This window comes from Populus alba, chromosome 3 (assembly GCF_005239225.2).
Source record: "Populus alba chromosome 3, ASM523922v2, whole genome shotgun sequence".
Taxonomy (NCBI): domain Eukaryota; kingdom Viridiplantae; phylum Streptophyta; class Magnoliopsida; order Malpighiales; family Salicaceae; genus Populus; species Populus alba.
Genome location: NC_133286.1, coordinates 3,121,117 through 3,137,489, shown reverse-complemented (window position 1 = coordinate 3,137,489; position 16,373 = coordinate 3,121,117). Strand labels below are relative to the sequence as shown.

At 32.7% G+C, this 16,373-nt stretch overlaps 1 protein-coding gene and 1 long non-coding RNA gene across 7 annotated transcripts; one reads left to right on the top strand and one right to left on the bottom strand.

Moving 5' to 3' along the window:
- Nucleotides 1-1,273: 1,273 nt before the first annotated feature.
- On the top strand, nt 1,274-6,299 carry LOC118029216 (partner of Y14 and mago). 6 transcript variants are annotated; one of them, XM_073408265.1, is made up of 6 exons: nt 1,274-1,610; nt 1,739-1,855; nt 3,411-3,644; nt 4,733-4,776; nt 4,886-4,945; nt 5,997-6,136. In XM_073408265.1, the coding sequence occupies exons 1-5, from the start codon at nt 1,461-1,463 to the stop codon at nt 4,926-4,928; spliced, it is 588 nt and encodes a 195-aa protein (XP_073264366.1). In that variant the 5' UTR covers nt 1,274-1,460; the 3' UTR covers nt 4,929-4,945; nt 5,997-6,136. The 6 variants fall into 6 exon arrangements, 5 of the variants coding, with proteins under 5 accessions (XP_073264366.1, XP_073264367.1, XP_073264368.1 ...); XM_073408266.1 differs by having other exon boundaries at nt 4,886-4,942; nt 5,997-6,115; XR_012169436.1 differs by lacking the exon at nt 4,733-4,776 and having other exon boundaries at nt 1,276-1,610; nt 4,824-4,945; nt 5,997-6,085.
- LOC118029235 (uncharacterized) lies at nt 5,188-12,155 on the bottom strand. The gene is made up of 2 exons (XR_004684149.2): nt 11,449-12,155; nt 5,188-5,601 (listed from the first exon to the last, which is right to left on the bottom strand). It is a non-coding gene; the product is annotated as an uncharacterized lncRNA (long non-coding RNA).
- Nucleotides 12,156-16,373: the final 4,218 nt, after the last annotated feature.

Sequence of the window (16,373 nt, the reverse complement as noted above, 5' to 3'; positions counted from 1 at the left end):
TATTTTAATATATTTTTACTCTAAAAATATCTTATATCTACATTACAAAACAGAGAATGAAAGGTAAAATATGCTGCTGTAATTAATGTGTCCATTGACAATTTTTTTTTTTTTTTTAAAAAGAAGGTATTTCTATACCTACAATAAAACCCTAATTATTATCCTGACTATCCCGTATATTAATTCCCCACCAATGCTGCGTTTTTAATGTTTTTTCCTCCTCATTTTGTAATTGTTGAAGGAGAGGAGACAATTTTCCCATATTTTTCTCTTATTATTCTTCTCTTTGTCCACTACCCCACCAAACTTTAAACCACTAAGTGTTGGCATTGTGTATTAATGTCTTTTTATTTATGGTTTTAGTTGGGAAATTTTATGGCAATGAGAGTAATTAATAATATAGTATTAGTTATTTTTTGAGTTCATTTTAAATAAAACATAGATATAAATATAAGAGATAAATTTGAAGTAAAGATATTCTTATGATTCTTTGTGGGTAATAAGTAATTTTTTTTATTAACGTTGGTGTCCGAGTCAGCTTGCGTATATTTCGACTAATCTCACGGGTCTTGAAGTTAACGAACATATAAGCCTCTAATGACCATTATATTAGCAACCATATGACTTAAACTTGAGACCACAAAAAAAACAAACCCTTTAATCCAAAATTCTTATCACTGTGCTACCTAATAAATGATTGTTTTATTTTATCTTTTATTTTTGTGCTTGTCTCTTTATTCAAAGTGGGTTTATAGAATAACTAATAAGATTTCACTAGTTGCTCTTATGGACATTATAATTTTTTTTTTGATTTTAATGTGTTAATATAAAAATTAAAATAATATATATTTTTAAAAATATTATCTTAATATATTTTTAATAAAGAATCACTGGTTACCAAACAACAATAGTATAAGAGCATTATTTGTTATATCACCGTTTAACAAGCTAATAAAAATAAAAGAAATGGAATCTCAAGTGTGATTAAAAGAATTTTAATGATTAATATTCGATAGTTATATCAGGATTTTAATTAAAATATAATTAAAAGTATATGTAATAATAACATTTAAGTGATTGTCTTTATTATACATGTTTGGAAGTATTTATTTAACTTTAAAGACAATAATATCTTACTAGCAATTACTAAGAAAAAATAAATTTAGAGAAAATATTTTTAATTATAGTTAATTAAATTTAAATTCATGTGTTTGGTAAAAGCTGTCCACTTCAGCTATAAAGATGGTTCGTGGAGACAAACGAAAGTGGAATCCGAACACAGCTCCAATCCCAAAGAGCTGTCCAATCCAGCTCGTTTTACTACACGTACAAGGATTAAAAATAAAAGACAAAGAAAAGAGTAAAGTGTTCTTTTAAAGAGGATTGCAAAATCAATAAAGGCAAGCAGTAAGAACAACTGTAGTAGTAAGATAGGAGCAGCAGGAGAAGAATCGAAAAGAATGGCAGACTTAAGCAAAACCCTAGAAGAAGGGGAGAGAATTGTGACTCCCAGCAGACGACCTGACGGTACCCTTAGAAAACCCATTCGGATTCGGGCTGGTTATATCCCCCAAGATGAAGTCGCTGTCTACCAATCCAAAGGGGCCCTGGTATGCTCTTCTTTGATCTGGAGAATCATGGGTTTGGTTCCATTCTCTTAAATTTTCTGCTGTGTGTGTATGTGGATGAAGAAAGCTTGATATGGGTTTGGTTTCTTTTGTTCTAATGTGTGATGCAGTGGAGAAAGGAAACGCAGACTCAGGAAGTTCCCCCGGGTTATGATCCTGTTGTTCCTACAAAGCCAAAAACTAAGTCTGTTAAAAAGAATGAAAGAAAGAAGGAAAAGCGGCTTCAGGTATGTTCCTTGCTACCGTTTATTTTTGATTTACTAGTTAGGAATCTCTGTATCTGCGCATCGTTGAACTTCCCATGTGGTTTCCGTCGAAGAAATCTATAATCTGCTTCAAATTTTGAATACGGTTGTGAAACTAGCAAGTAAAGTAGAAGTACCCGTCTTTTCGAATGGAGTCTTGGCCTTTGAATGATGATTGAAATTGCTGTTTCTTGAGATCAAGATGTTCTTATATATTGAGTACCGACCTCTCATTCTACATGACAAATTTGAATCCACACGGTTTCCAGCTGCCAACAGTCATTTTTGCTAGCATACAACATTCGAAGTTATCATATTTAATCTAGTTACGTGGCACTAGATGCAACATGTATTTGATGGATTGTTTTTTCGACTCTTACTTGGATTTTAATTTTTTAAATTCTCCAGCATTCTAATGTCTCAGTTAAATGTTGCAAAATTCTGTGTTAGTGTATAATGTTTTCAATTGTAAGCATGGATATTTTATCTTCATGTTCAAATACCAGTGGCGCTAATAGTTATTTATATCTACTTTCTTAATCCAGCCCTTCTCTTTGTGTATTCTGTATACTACCTTTACCAGTCATTGAAATTTGTTGCAAATCGATTTATCTGTCAAGAAGCACTTGTAAATCAAGAGTTCATGAATTATAATATAATTTGTATGGGTAGAAATTTTGCAGCTGTGGGGTTCGAAATTTAGGCATCTTAAATAATCAGGCAATGCATTTCACGACTATAATGTGACCAAGAAACCAAGCCACTCAAATGTAGATTACAACAACATTTTGTAGCATTCAAACATGCACATATTAGTTTATATTTAATTTAAAAAGTAAACAAATGAAATAGACAAATCAAATATCAAAGGAACTAAAGGAGACTTATTCAATGGAATGCTGTTTTTTTTTTTTTTTTGCACATATTAGTTTATATTTAATTTAAAAAGTAAACAAATCAAATATCAAAGGAACTAAAGGAGACTTATTCAATGGAATACTGTTTTTTTTTTTTTCCTTTCCCTTGAGATCAAGATGTTTCAAAAAGTCAGATAAGGAGATAGCGTAGTTCTCTCCAACCATTAACCAGCAACGAATGATATCAAAGATGTCTTTTGCAGCGTACAATTGAAACAGTATAGTTTGTAATTTAGAGAAGCTTTTGTGGTTAAGCTTCAATTGAGGGTTAAAGTTATAAACATTAATCGACAACCTACACATGCAAAATTCGAGAAGCCTTTTTTTTTATATTTATGCTTATCGATTAATACTTATAACTTTAACCCTCAACTCGAATTTTGCTATTCATTTAAAGTTGGTTTCTGTAACAAAACTATACAACTGTATTATTGCAGTTAGTGCCACTAAAATTTCTGCCTTATATATTAGTTTTAAAATCTTTGCAGATGGAAGACAACTTTGTTAGAGCTTGTGAGATACAGTGTGCAAGTGTTTTTTTTTTTTTTTGGTTACTGTTTAGTAATTTTATTTGCCTTCCTTTCAATTTGATGCAATTATATCCTACACATGCTCCTTAGCAGGCTGCACTTGAAAAGGGAAAAAACTCTGAAGCCATGGAAGATGGGAACATGGAAAAGGGAGTGCTACCTGCTGAAGATTTAGGCTGTGCATCTGAATCTTTTGAATCATTGGCATCTCAGATGAATGAGCTAGCTGTTTCTTCAAATTCCTCTGTAGGCCTGGCAGATTCTTCAAATATGGAATCTCAGCTTCAAGATATTGATAAGAGAATTCGGGCTCTTAAAAAGAAGGTATATTTTAATCCTGCCTTTTTTAGCCTTCTCTAGTGATAATAATGGCTAACATGTTTTCCACTTATTATGTACTCTAAGGAATTATGTAAGTTATGCTACATAGGCTTGCCAAAAAATGATGCTAAAATTTGAACTGACTAATAATCTTCTCTGAAGAAACCGAAGATAACATGTGCATTCTTCATATTGAAAAATCTCAGTAAGAAACTGAAGATTTTACAGGTTTGGAATTATTTGGGGGCATGATTAACAAAGCAAATGGGCATTTTCTGCATGTTGAATGATTTGATCTCTTTCTTCAAATTTGCATGTTTTATTATCACGGTTATTCCTCAAAGTACCTTTTCCTTTGGCAACATCTATATTGCTGGCGTTCTCTGGACTTTTTTCTTTCAAAGTTGTCCAGATAGATGAAAGAATGAGGATAGTGGAGGAAAATTTGTAGAAACCTATACAACTACTGATGATTGTGAACAAAAGAATTGTATGTCATCTTAAATTGTCAGGGGAGGACTAACAATTATGAGATCAAAAAAATTATTACTATTTCCTTGAGTGAGAAACGAGTATTCTTTTGACATACTGTAAGCATCTTACTTTATCTCATTAAATTGCCAAGGTGCATAATATGCATCAAGCTGTAACTTTCTCCAGTGTTATATTATTGTACATCTGTTTTTGCCATAATGAGGGATGAACCATGGTTTATGATTGCAAAAGGGCTGGATTACATATGTGCTCCAAACTTGTATTATGCTAGCATGATGCAAAATAACCCTTGAAGTCAGTGCAGAAGGGGGAAGTAATAATCTTGCTCAATTTGCAAAATGATGAACCAAATAAGTGCTCAGATGAATATTGATAAAAATGCAAAATTCTAATTCTATGCACTAATCACCATTAATTTCTTAGTCCCAAGTATAAATTTGACTTTGTACTGGTTTTCTATTTCCCTTCTGAATTAATAACTACTTCAATTTCAAGTTTTGGAGACTGAGGGCATGGTCCGTATAGATATTTATTGCTTTGTTTAATGTTTTACATATTATCTCCTAAAAGTAAATCCTATTCATGTACTTCTCGAGGTCCTTCAAGAAATCACAAGTTTCCTCCTCAGTTTAGTAACCAGGTTATAAACTCTATCACACATGAGTATTCATTTTCTGTACATCGTAGGTTTCTAGCGTTTGATTTTGTGCAAGGATGTAAGATTTTGTTGCTTTAATCTTTCATACAAGAGAGATAAGTATATGGACCTGCCACAAAGATTTGATGATTTAAGTTGCAAGCATATGGTGGTCTCTCTCTCTCTCTCTCTCTCTCTCTCTCTTTTAATTTATTTTGGAGGCAAACATGGTAAATTATGTTGTATGGGAGGTGTTAATCTGAAACAAGATCATCTCTCGTATCTGCATAGGTTCATACTTAAATACGATGCCGACTTGATTTGGTTGTAAGGAGCTATAAACTGCACTGCCTTTGCATGATCTAACAATGTTTGTCTTTTCATTGTTAATTATATACTAACAACTAGAAGGTATGAAGTTTACACAAGAGTAGGATTTAGTTATTTATTTAGAGAACATTGGAAACTTTATTAGAGGTAGGAAAACGGAGATGTATCTACATCAAGACAGGAATGGTGCAACAGGATTGTTGGAGAGTCTGGAAGGTTTGGGTGAGGGATGTGCGAACAAATTTTATGGTGGTTGTCATTTTGTAGGCTTATAGATAGAACGTATAAGAGGCAGATTTGGCATATGATCACTTGGAATGGTGCAACAGGATTCACATGGCTGACCCCAACTAGTTTGGGATTGATACTGGGTCCTACATAGATGTAAGCAAATCACTGCACATGCTTACATTTACTTGTTGCCTCTATATTCCATGGAACAAAGCCATTAGAAACCGAACTAGTTCTGGGGCAGAGGTAGCTTGAGATATTCTTACCCTGGAAAAAAATTCAAGCACCAAGGTGAAAAATTAATGAAAAAAGTATAATAATAAAAGAGCATCTTGACTGGTCAGCCTTTTTTTCCAGCTCGTACAAATTATGTTACATTTCATGGAAATGCTTTTATTTATTTAGAAAAAATATTTCACTTTCACCTACAATTTATTTTTAGGGCTGTGGCATGCTTACTTGGTTCTGGCCTGCTTAAACAGCCATTAGTGATTCTACGCATCCTTCAAACACATTGGACATCATGACAATTTAACGTGATTCAAGCTCATACACTCTTTATTAAGTTCTTGCCTTCAATTGAGCTGGTTTGTTCTATAAATGAGTGAGAACTGATGTAGAGACTAATGATTGGTATGCTTGATTGTTGTCTCCGCATCCAGATTCGACTAGCAGAAGCTCAGCAGCAGAAAACTATGTCACAGGAAATGAAGCCAGAGCAAATGGAGAAGATGACAAAATTGGAAGGCTGGCGCCAAGAGCTTCAGCTCTTGGAGGGTAAAAAAGCTGAAGAGGCATCGTCATGAATGCTGTTTTGTTTCAGTGTGAGAAAACTGTGTAGTTTTCCATTTGCTTTTTTACTTGCAGTGAGGAACAAGATTAACCAATCCAGAATTTTTCAACCATGGCTCTTCAATCTGCTAGAACCCATTTTGGTTTAGAAATCATTATTTCTTCTTCGTTGATGAGGGACCTTTATCCGTTAATTTCGGATTGATGTCTGTGTTCATGGTGCAAGTGTGCTTGTTTACATCATACGTTCAAGAGAATCAAACTCCACTTGTCCCTAAATGACATGCCAGCTTAGAGCAAGCTGTAAACCATCTAGGCGAATCCTTTGGGAATTTTTCAGGATCTTTTGCGGCACGTAAATTTTCTTACCATGCCTCCTTTTGCAAGCTGACATGGTTTCGAACTCCTTTTCATGACTTCCATATTCTCACTTAACGTCTGGTCTTTACTTTATTTCTATGAGAAGAATTTGGTTATGCAAAATAAATAAATAAATAAATAAATTTTGTATGGTCCTAAGTGTTTATTTGATATTGTGATAGTTTTTATGATTGTAGTTAAAAAAAAATAATTTTTAGTTGCGATTATAAAAAAAAAGGTTTAAAAAAAGTGTTTAGTTAAAACTGTTACGCGATGAATTTTTATATGCAAAATAAATGATAAGCAAGTTTTCATGAAAGAAAAAAAAATGTATTTTAGTTTTTACAAGATCCACAATTATATATAGAATTCAATGCAAAAGACAAAAGTTATTTGGTAATCAAATATTTTTTTATTATTTTATGATTGGATAGGAAGCATAAATTATTAAAAATTTGGGCAACTTGTGTGGCGTACTTCAATCTTCATTAATGATATTTTTTAATGTCGTTAAATTTATTTTGTCGAGTTTTTTTTTTATGATAGTAGTGATGTTGTCATCAGAGTTTTAATGTGATTCAAATATTTTTTTTCTTGTTTTTCCTCCTCTCTCATCAAATTAATTCTTTGTAGACCATTCTATAATTTTTTAAAAAAATCATATATACAACTCACTAGTTGCAGATTGTTAGCCTTATGGCTAAGATAATGATTTAATTATATGTTTTGATGATAACATAAACATTGGATATAATAAAACATTGTTTTGATATATGTATATCACTTTATTAATATCATAATATATTCCATGCTTAAATGATTTAAATAAGAATATGTTAATATGCCATATAAATATGAACATATATATTATATGTTGCACACACCCTTGTAATGATAATAGACAAGTTTACAATATTCAAGAAATCATCAAACAAGCAAGTAAAGGTTTCATGAAGGTCAAGAACAAAAAACTTGTAGAAATTACAATATCAACTTTGTTAATCAAGAATTTGTAATAGGATTTTGCCAAATAGCACTAGATTTGTTCAGAATATCAACCTAAACCATAGTTTTTAAACCCGGACCGGCCCGGCGGGTCGACCCGGGACCTGGCTGACCCGGGCATGGAACCGGTCCGGGTGGAGGCCAAAACCCGCTTGGGAATTGGCCCGGTCAAACCCGGTTGACCCGGTGGGTCGACCCGGGACCCGGTCAACCCGGCCAAACCCGGGTGAGACCCGACTACTTTTTTTTTTTACTCTCCCTGTCATTAAACGACGCTGTTTAATGACTCTAAAAACATATTGAGCGAAGACAGACGAAGAGCGAAGACAGACGAAGAACGAAAAACTTAACCTAATTTGTCTCGCCCGAATTGAACGAAGCAAAAGAAGAACAAAGCAAAAGAAGAACGAAAAAGGTTTGAATCTCCTTCTTTCACTCTCTGTTTTGTTTATTCTTCGCCGTTTTCTCATTTCTGGGTTCTGGCATCAATTTCAGTTTCAAGTTTCAACCCGATTCAAGTTCATACTTCTGTGTTTCTTCACTCGCTGCCATCGATTTCACAGAAGAAGAAACCTCAGCCCTCAGGTATGTTTCTCCAACCCGATTGCTGCTACAGTGTCTGTATTTTCTTCATCAATTCAATTCGTCTGTGTTGTTTGTTTGCATGATGAACTGTTACCATGATTTTGATTATTATTCTGATTTTGATACTTGACGTCTGTTCCTTTACAGGATTGCTATTTATATTGTTTTGTGAATACATTTCTATCGCTAATATCTGCGTTGCTGTTTAACCCAAATGAAATAAATAAATAAAACAAAGTGTGTGAAAGTTAAATTGGAAAATGTTGCTGTGTCTAGGCTGCTGCAATGTCAAGGCCTTTTGGCACTGTGTGTTGTACTAAACATGCAATTTGTTTTTTCTATTTCATAGAATGTAATAGATACACAATTTCATCATTTTATCGTTCACCTGCTGAGATTATATGAAAAAAGAAAGAGTAAAGTAGTGCATGGGATTTGAATTGCTTAGTTTAAGGTGAACTAAAAGACTAGAATCTTGGTGATGTTCAATCATGCTTGGAAGAGTTTGTGTCGATTGACTGGAAAATGTTGTTGCGGAAGCAGTCAAGTGTCTAGGCTGCATGCAGCAAGTAATGGCACACTGCTGTTTTTTAATGACAATGTGCAATTCACTCAATTTATCAGTGTCAACAGATCATTATCCACCCCTTTTGGCATTCAATTGTTTTTTGAGTCTTGCTGTTATTTTCTTCACTAAATTTTGTAGATTAAACAAATGTCTACAGTTACGCAAGTATTTCAACTCCAACTTCATATCAGACCTCAATGTTTCATGGATCCGTGGAAAAGTAATGAATTGCAATGAATTTCCTTTTTTAATATATGCCCTGCATCATTACCTGGAAAAGTATACCTCGCAGACTATTTAAAGAACCTGCAAATCATTCAGCTTTTACTGCTTCACTCGTTTCTTCTGTATTTTTCCTTTTCAATGCCTAGCAACTCAACTGTTACATTCCCTTTTTTTTTTTTTTTTTTTTAAAGGGGTGATAAATATTATTTAAAATAAAATTTTGTTTAACACATAATATTTATTTCTTAATTGTGTTTGAAATGTAGATGTCATAAATGTTAATGATATTGAAGATGATTGTGACGATGAAGTTTCAAAGGAGCATGCTGATGATTTATTAGGTGTTGACGAGATTGGCTCCATTCCATCGACATTTGATCCAAATTTTTCTTCCATGGAGACAGAATAACTTAATGTGTTAATTCAACATAAGTGAATGTGTTGTTGTTTTAAATTTTGATGTTTTGTTTTAAATATTTTAGAATTTATGTTGTTGGAATTTATGTGGTTGGATGTTTTGTTTTAAATATTTTATAATTTATATTTGGTTTGTATTTTGGATATTGAATTAAATTTATGTTGTTGGTTTATAATTTAAATTTGGTTTAAGTAAGTGTTGTATTGTAATTAGTTATGTGTTTTTTTTTTTTATACAGGTTTTTTTGGGTTGACCCGGGTTAACCCGGGTCAACCCACCTGACCCGTGACCCAGAAGGTCGATCGGGTCAATGACCGGGTCGGGTTTCAAAACTATGACCTAAACAAACCCAAAAGAACAAAAAAAAACAAAGAAAAGATCAAAATACAAAAATAGAAAAAAATCTGAATAGTAGCCAAAACGATCTCATCGTTTTGAAAACAACAAGACAATAGCCAAAACAGTCCAACCCTTTTGAGACGGTCAGACCATTTCTCAAACTGGTTTAGTCATTTCTCAAAATGACTAGTCTATTTATATCAAATTTCAAGAAACTTTTGGGGTTTTTTAAAACAATCTTAACTGATTCTAAAATGGTCGGACTGATTCTGCCAACGAGTATAAAACCGTGTCTAATAGCTACTTTCTTTTCTAAGTCTATAAATAGCCTTTTACTTGCCCAAAACATGTGTGGAACTTTTAAGGCAAAAATCTAAGCATACTCCTTTTAAAAAACAACTTATAATACTCTTGTTTTACTTGTAATCATTAAAAAAAAAGGTTGGGTGTGAATTGACAAAATTCTCCCAAAAAGCTTAATTGTTATTCCAATCAACTTTACTAATAGAGTATATTGTGCAAAGTGCAAATGACACTCTAAAAACTTGGAAAAGCCTCCAGAGATAAAATTATGAGTGGTTTAATACTTGTTATTCAACAAGTATTGGTGAAATGGTTTCTAGTCTTTAGCCTTTTAAAAGATTAGGGATAATAGTTTGATCCTAATCTTATAAAAGGATTGAGTTTGATCTTGTAACAACAAATTAACATATTATGTAACGGTTTGGTCTTACTCGTTAAGAAGACCAGTGTGTAATAGTAAAACTTTTGAATGGAAGTTCAAGGAGAGGAGTAGACAGTTTGCTGAACCTCTATAAATCTTGGTGCATTTTCTGTAAACTCTCACTCTTTAATTATCTCATTTCTATTGTTTATTGCTTCTATATTTGGTTGAGTATTTAGAATTTCATGTTATTCAGTAACACATTTTTAGTTTATATTTTACCTTGCATACCTAATTCACCCCCATCTTATATGTTTGTGTTGCCTTAATCCTAGAACAATTGATTTTAGAGCTTGTGTTCTTGTTTTAGGATTTAACCATCTTAGAGTTAAAGATCATGGATATCAATGAACTTAGATTTCCTAAGACTATAGTATATGAAGAAGATGATATAGAATCACCTAACTTAAACTTCACTGAACAAGATGGAGATGTCGATATGAGTTTTGATGATTTAATTACCTTATGTGAAGACTTAAATAAAAAGAACAAAGTGTATAGAAAGACTAATTAAAACTTGGAAAAGATGCATGAAAATTTGAAAAATAAAAATAATGATTTACTTGAAAAATATGATAGATTAACACAAGTAAATGAATCATTCTAAGATATTGCTAGTTATTTCTTATCTTTAAAGGATTTGAAAAATAAAAATGATGCTCTTAGAAAACAAATTAAAGACTTGACTTCAACTTTAGCCAACTTTACTCAAGGTTGAGATAACTTGGATGTTTTATTGAGAGGACAAAACAAAAACCTAAATAAAAGTGGTTTAGGTTTCAATTATATAGAAAAACAAAAATTAAATGAGCATGTTAATCAATATGTTTTTTCTATATGTGATTTTTGCAATGACATGTATCATATAAATATAGATTAAAGAAAAATGACATTCCAAAAAATATGTTGTGGGTATCGCAAGGCACAATGCCTAAGAAACAAGGATCCAATGTTAAAAAGATACCTAAAAATACTTCTCGCAGGAATTCCACAAATGACCCGGCTGGTCTAAAGAGCAAGCGTGCGTGAGCTATTCACGCACGCTTGCTGCAATACCTATGTAATTAAAATGCAAAACAGGGAAGAGCGAAAGCTTACCTAGTTTGTAGAGCCTTTGAATGAGAACCAAGCGGTGCAGGGCAATGTTTTCTTCCTTTTTTATTCTTTTGTGCTCTCTTTCCTCTCTTTATCTTGTTCTTCTTATTCATATAATCTTCTTTGGTTTTTGTTTTGCTCCTCTAGGTCTCTTTTTCTCTCTTGGATTTTCCTTTGTTTTTCATCGTCTCTCTCTGTTTTCTGCTTTTTTTTTTTCCCTCTCCATCTTTCCCCCTTGTTCCTCCCTTTCACTGGCCTTTTATAGGTTTTCTCGTGTAAGGCTCATCCTTATCTTCCCTAGGCGCTGATCTTCATGTGGAGATAGAATTTGAGACTTCGTGTTTTGGTTGGATTGGAACACCAATAGTCCTGCCATTGTTGGATTGTTGGTGATGGTTTCCTTCACGCCTCAATGACTTGTTATGGCGGGCGAAGGACACGAAAACGAATTGAGAAACTGGTGATGGAAGTCGTGTGTATTGCAACGTGTCTGGTGGTGTGAGCTTCTTGTCTGGGTGGTGTTCTGTATTTCCTCCGTAGGTGGTCTCCTCTGTTTCTAGAGGATGAAGACGAAGAATGGAAATGACAAAAAGACGTTGTTTCTGTCTGGGGCGGCCCATTTCTCAATTTGGTTCTTGAAGTTTTGAAATTTTGCATTCAAGCCCACGGTTTTTTAAATTTCAAATTTTGACCACCTTAAAATTAGATTAAAAAGCTAAGGGGTTAAAATTGGGTTATAACATAAAAAACGGTAATAAATCCCATTATTGTGAAATATGATTATTAACCTAATTTTTTGAAGTTTGTATACAAAAGTACTAACAACTCAAAACATATTTTATGTTACACTTATTTAATCCAAACATGCTTATTTATCATTTCATATTGATTGAAAAGAATTAAGATATAGTTGTAAAAAATCATTTTAGGATATGTGTATATAATATATTCTATTTTTTCGATCCATATTCAATTAAAAAAAATATCACAACTATTATATTATCATAAAATTTTAAATAATTTAAGAGGTTTGGATAAGAATTGATCTAGTATGAGATAATTTCCTTCTTTTTTTTTCCTTCTAGTTTTACTTATAAAAATAAATAAATATTAGATATATCTTTCTTAATAAAATCATGAACTTTTAATTGATTTAAGTGGAAAAAAAAACATTGTAAGAAACTTTAATCTTAAAATAGAATAAAAATAAAAATTCTTAAAATGAAAAAAGAAGAAATAAAAATAACTTTGTAAAATATTTTTTTTTGCTAAAAAAACTCATGAACTAGTCTTTCTTTTCTTGAGTTGAAAGGAACTTATTCTCAAGTTGAGACATTAATAAAAAACCACGTGATGTTTTTGGAACAAAAGCTCATTAATTAAAAACCATCCTCTACTATATGCGGTGATAAAACTAAGGATAACACAGTCATATTGATTCTAGTTTCACTCCAAATGGATAGCTCATGAAAGAAAAGAAAAGAACACAGGCTGGAAATTTCCCGAGTACTGGTCATTGTATCCCCCATAAGTCTTGAATTAAAGATGCTTCAAGAAAGACTTGTCTTGATGCAAAATAAATGTGTAGGGAGCATGCACCATAAAGGTTGGTTCTAATCCTTTTACATGAGACATGGAGTAAGTTTACTACTTGGTTTCTTAAAAAGGTTTCTTGCTGTCCCAGTGATCACCATTGTGAAGAAAATATGAGGAGGGCTCAATAGGTAGTGAGATGACTCGTATACCAATCATTACTAGTCTAAGCACTTAATAAGGAGTTGGATGGTTTCACGAACTTAAACCTTGACTTAAAGTCATAACCATTACTTCCCCACTTAACCCGAAGTTTCCATGTGCTCATCCCAAAATGATATATCAAAAATAAATTAATGATGCATGAAAACGTATACATATGGGCTGAAGCATAAGTAAAATAAAATAAGCCAAAATTCAAAAAATTAAACACATCAAAATAGATAAACCATATAAAATACACAAAGCTTAGTCCAATACTGTAAAAAAAAAATAAAATACCTATCCCTAGTGGAGTTGCCATTCTGTTGCTCGTGGATGCGCAACATCAGGAGGTTGTTTGGAATCGCCACCTAGTTGTTTGGTTTAAGGTCACTAGGAAACCTGGGTGTATTAGTATTGTTAGAGATTCAAATGTAAGAGACTGATTATGGTTAAAGAAGATACTAACACCCTTAACGCACTCTACCTGAGATAAGCTGCTTTGTGGTTTGATGTGGTTTGAGGGGTTTTGATGATTTCTTGATTGGTGATCTATCCATGGTTTATAATTTCAGATTTACCTGTATGAACAAACCTAGAAATTGAAATCTTCAAGAGATATTGGCCAGCCAGCAAAAGTCAATTCATCAAAATAAGGATTTTGTTTGCTGCATATACATAACAACCGAAGCATCACTTTGCCAAAGATCTTGAAAAGACCCATAAAGTTATATAATGCGAGAATTAGATGAAGAGGCGAGAGCTTACTCAAGAGTATGTCAAACACAATGAGAGATCTGATAATCTACCACAAGATGCAGTACATCCATTGTAAGAGAGGAGAGAAATGCGCTCAAAATAAGTTGATCATGTTGCTTTTAACGAAGAAAGAAAGGGTTGATACGTGGAGAAGAACCAATAAAATTATCAATTTCAGATATATAAGAAGGAGGAAACAAAACGGAGCCATCAACAAAGTGGAAGGTACCCTGACCAAGAAGATATGGCTTCATTTGCATTCGTCAATAAAGATAATTGTTGTTTGTAAGCTTTGTCATACCCTCTCGAGAGCTTGACGTCGAGGCGACCCTTCCTGGTGCAGGGATTGATGTCGGGGTTTTTGTTTTTGTAAAAAAAGGAGTCGCCACCTAGTATTATAGTCACTAGGAAACCTAACTGGTCTTTCAGAGATTCTAAGGCAAGGGACTGGTTGCGTAAAGGGAAGGTTTCAACACCCCTAGTACGCCTTACCTAAGGTAAGCTACTTGGTGTTTGGTTTGCCTTATAATTGCTATGGTGTTGATGTTCTCTAATCCCATCAGTTTCTTAGGATAAGTCTGCTATGATTAACGAACTTGGGTTCAAAATATAAGGGAAAGAACCCTTGGCCAATATGGATCATACCTTTAGATATGTCTATAGAGTGTCAAAGAGGAATGGTGCAGATCTCTTGAAGTCTATGTTTTATTTGAAATAAATTTATGAATTTATGAATTTAGAGACAACTAAGATAGAAATCTAAGGAGACTCAATGCGCTTAAAAGCTTATTTTTCCCTTAGTATTTCAAGTGTTTGCAACTCGTAAATTGCAAGGAAGAGAAACAAAAAAACTAAGTTAGAAATCTAAGGAAATTCAAGGTGCTTTAAAAGCCCATTTTTGCCTTAGTATTTCATATCTTCATGACTCATAAACTACGGAATCAAAATTTGAAACATCCCCAATTAGAATTGAGGCTTCTTTCAAAGGTGTGCAATTAAATTGTTCTAAATAAAATTTTAGGCATAAATCTGCCTATACGTTAAAAATAAACAAGTTGTTCAATATTTTGGGCATTTACCTTTCATAGGTTTCTTTGCCCTTATATTATTAAGGGATAATGACTTGTTATTCTTAGAAAAATATTTTTGATATTAACCACTTAGGGTTTCTTTATCCAAATATTAACAGTGAACAATTGGCGAATTATTCCCAATAATATTTTGAATATCAACCCCTTTGGGGTTTCTTTATCCAAACATTTGTAGTGAATAATAACAAATTATTCATAATAATATTTTGGATAGTAACCTCTTTAGGATTTCTTTATCCAAACATTAATAATGAATAGTTAATAATAAATTGTTCCTAATAATATTTTGGATATTTATCCATTTGAGATTTCTTTATCCAAATATTAATAGCGAATAAAGACGAGTTCCCAAAACTAAGATTTTTGTATTTTTTTGAAAATATTGGCCAATACCCTTTGGAATTTTACAAACATGTTGTAAAATCCAGAAATGCAAGGAAATAATTTTTTTTTTTGTTGTGTTTAAGAAATTCATGCAAAACACACATTTTTAAAACTTCTAATATATATATATATATATATATATATATATATATATATATATATATGTTAAAAACATGTTAGGATATAGGATATTGGCCGTATGTAACATGTAAAAACATTTTTTTATATTTTTTTTTTGTCAAAACACAAGCATCACAAAAAAGGAAAAAAAAAACAAGCCATACACATCCATTCAAAATTTGCAAAAGGCCTAAAATACTGATATATATATAAAATAAATTTCCTAAAGCCAAACTCTACTCACACAAGATTCAGTCCGTCCATTTTAACCCAAATCCTATAACTAAAAAAAAATAACAAGTCTGTATGCACTAGAAGACCACAATTCTGAAAACCAAAACCTATAACAGTAACCATGACTCAACACCCATCCTTTTTCTGATCTTTAATACTGCCACACTCGTTAGTCTCATGCAAAAGGAAACGACTTGAGCAACACCTTTATAATGAAGCAAATACAGAACTACAAACACAAACCAACGGCCAGCTAGCTCTTTTTTCAGAAAAAAACAATCAAAGTGAAAACGTGAACCGAAAGTCTGCTAAAAGACCGCCTTGACAGTAAAGGGACTTCACTCGTGTTTCACTTTCTAGATAGAACTTTATTTAGGAGCCAAACTCAAACTAATGCACATCCTAAGGCAAAGAGACACTCGGACAAAGAAAGGGAAAGATAATGAAACCCTTTAAAGCTCACGGCTCCTCACGGCTCCTCACGGCAAGAGAATAAAAAAAGAAACGTAACTTTAACATGAACAAAAAATCTAAACTCCAAGCCATGCATGAACTGTGGGCAAGCATATGTCTTTTTGTCCAACCAGAAACGAATATCCAGAGCAA

Coding starts and splice junctions, on each gene's coding strand:
- LOC118029216 (XM_035033045.2), top strand. CDS start 1,461: ATGGCAGACTTAAGCAAAACCCTAGAAGAAGGGGAGAGAATTGTGACT. Junction 1,856..3,410: donor AGAAGGAAAAGCGGCTTCAG/GTATGTTCCTTG, acceptor CATGCTCCTTAG/CAGGCTGCACTTGAAAAGGG. Junction 3,645..5,996: donor TTCGGGCTCTTAAAAAGAAG/GTATATTTTAAT, acceptor CTCCGCATCCAG/ATTCGACTAGCAGAAGCTCA.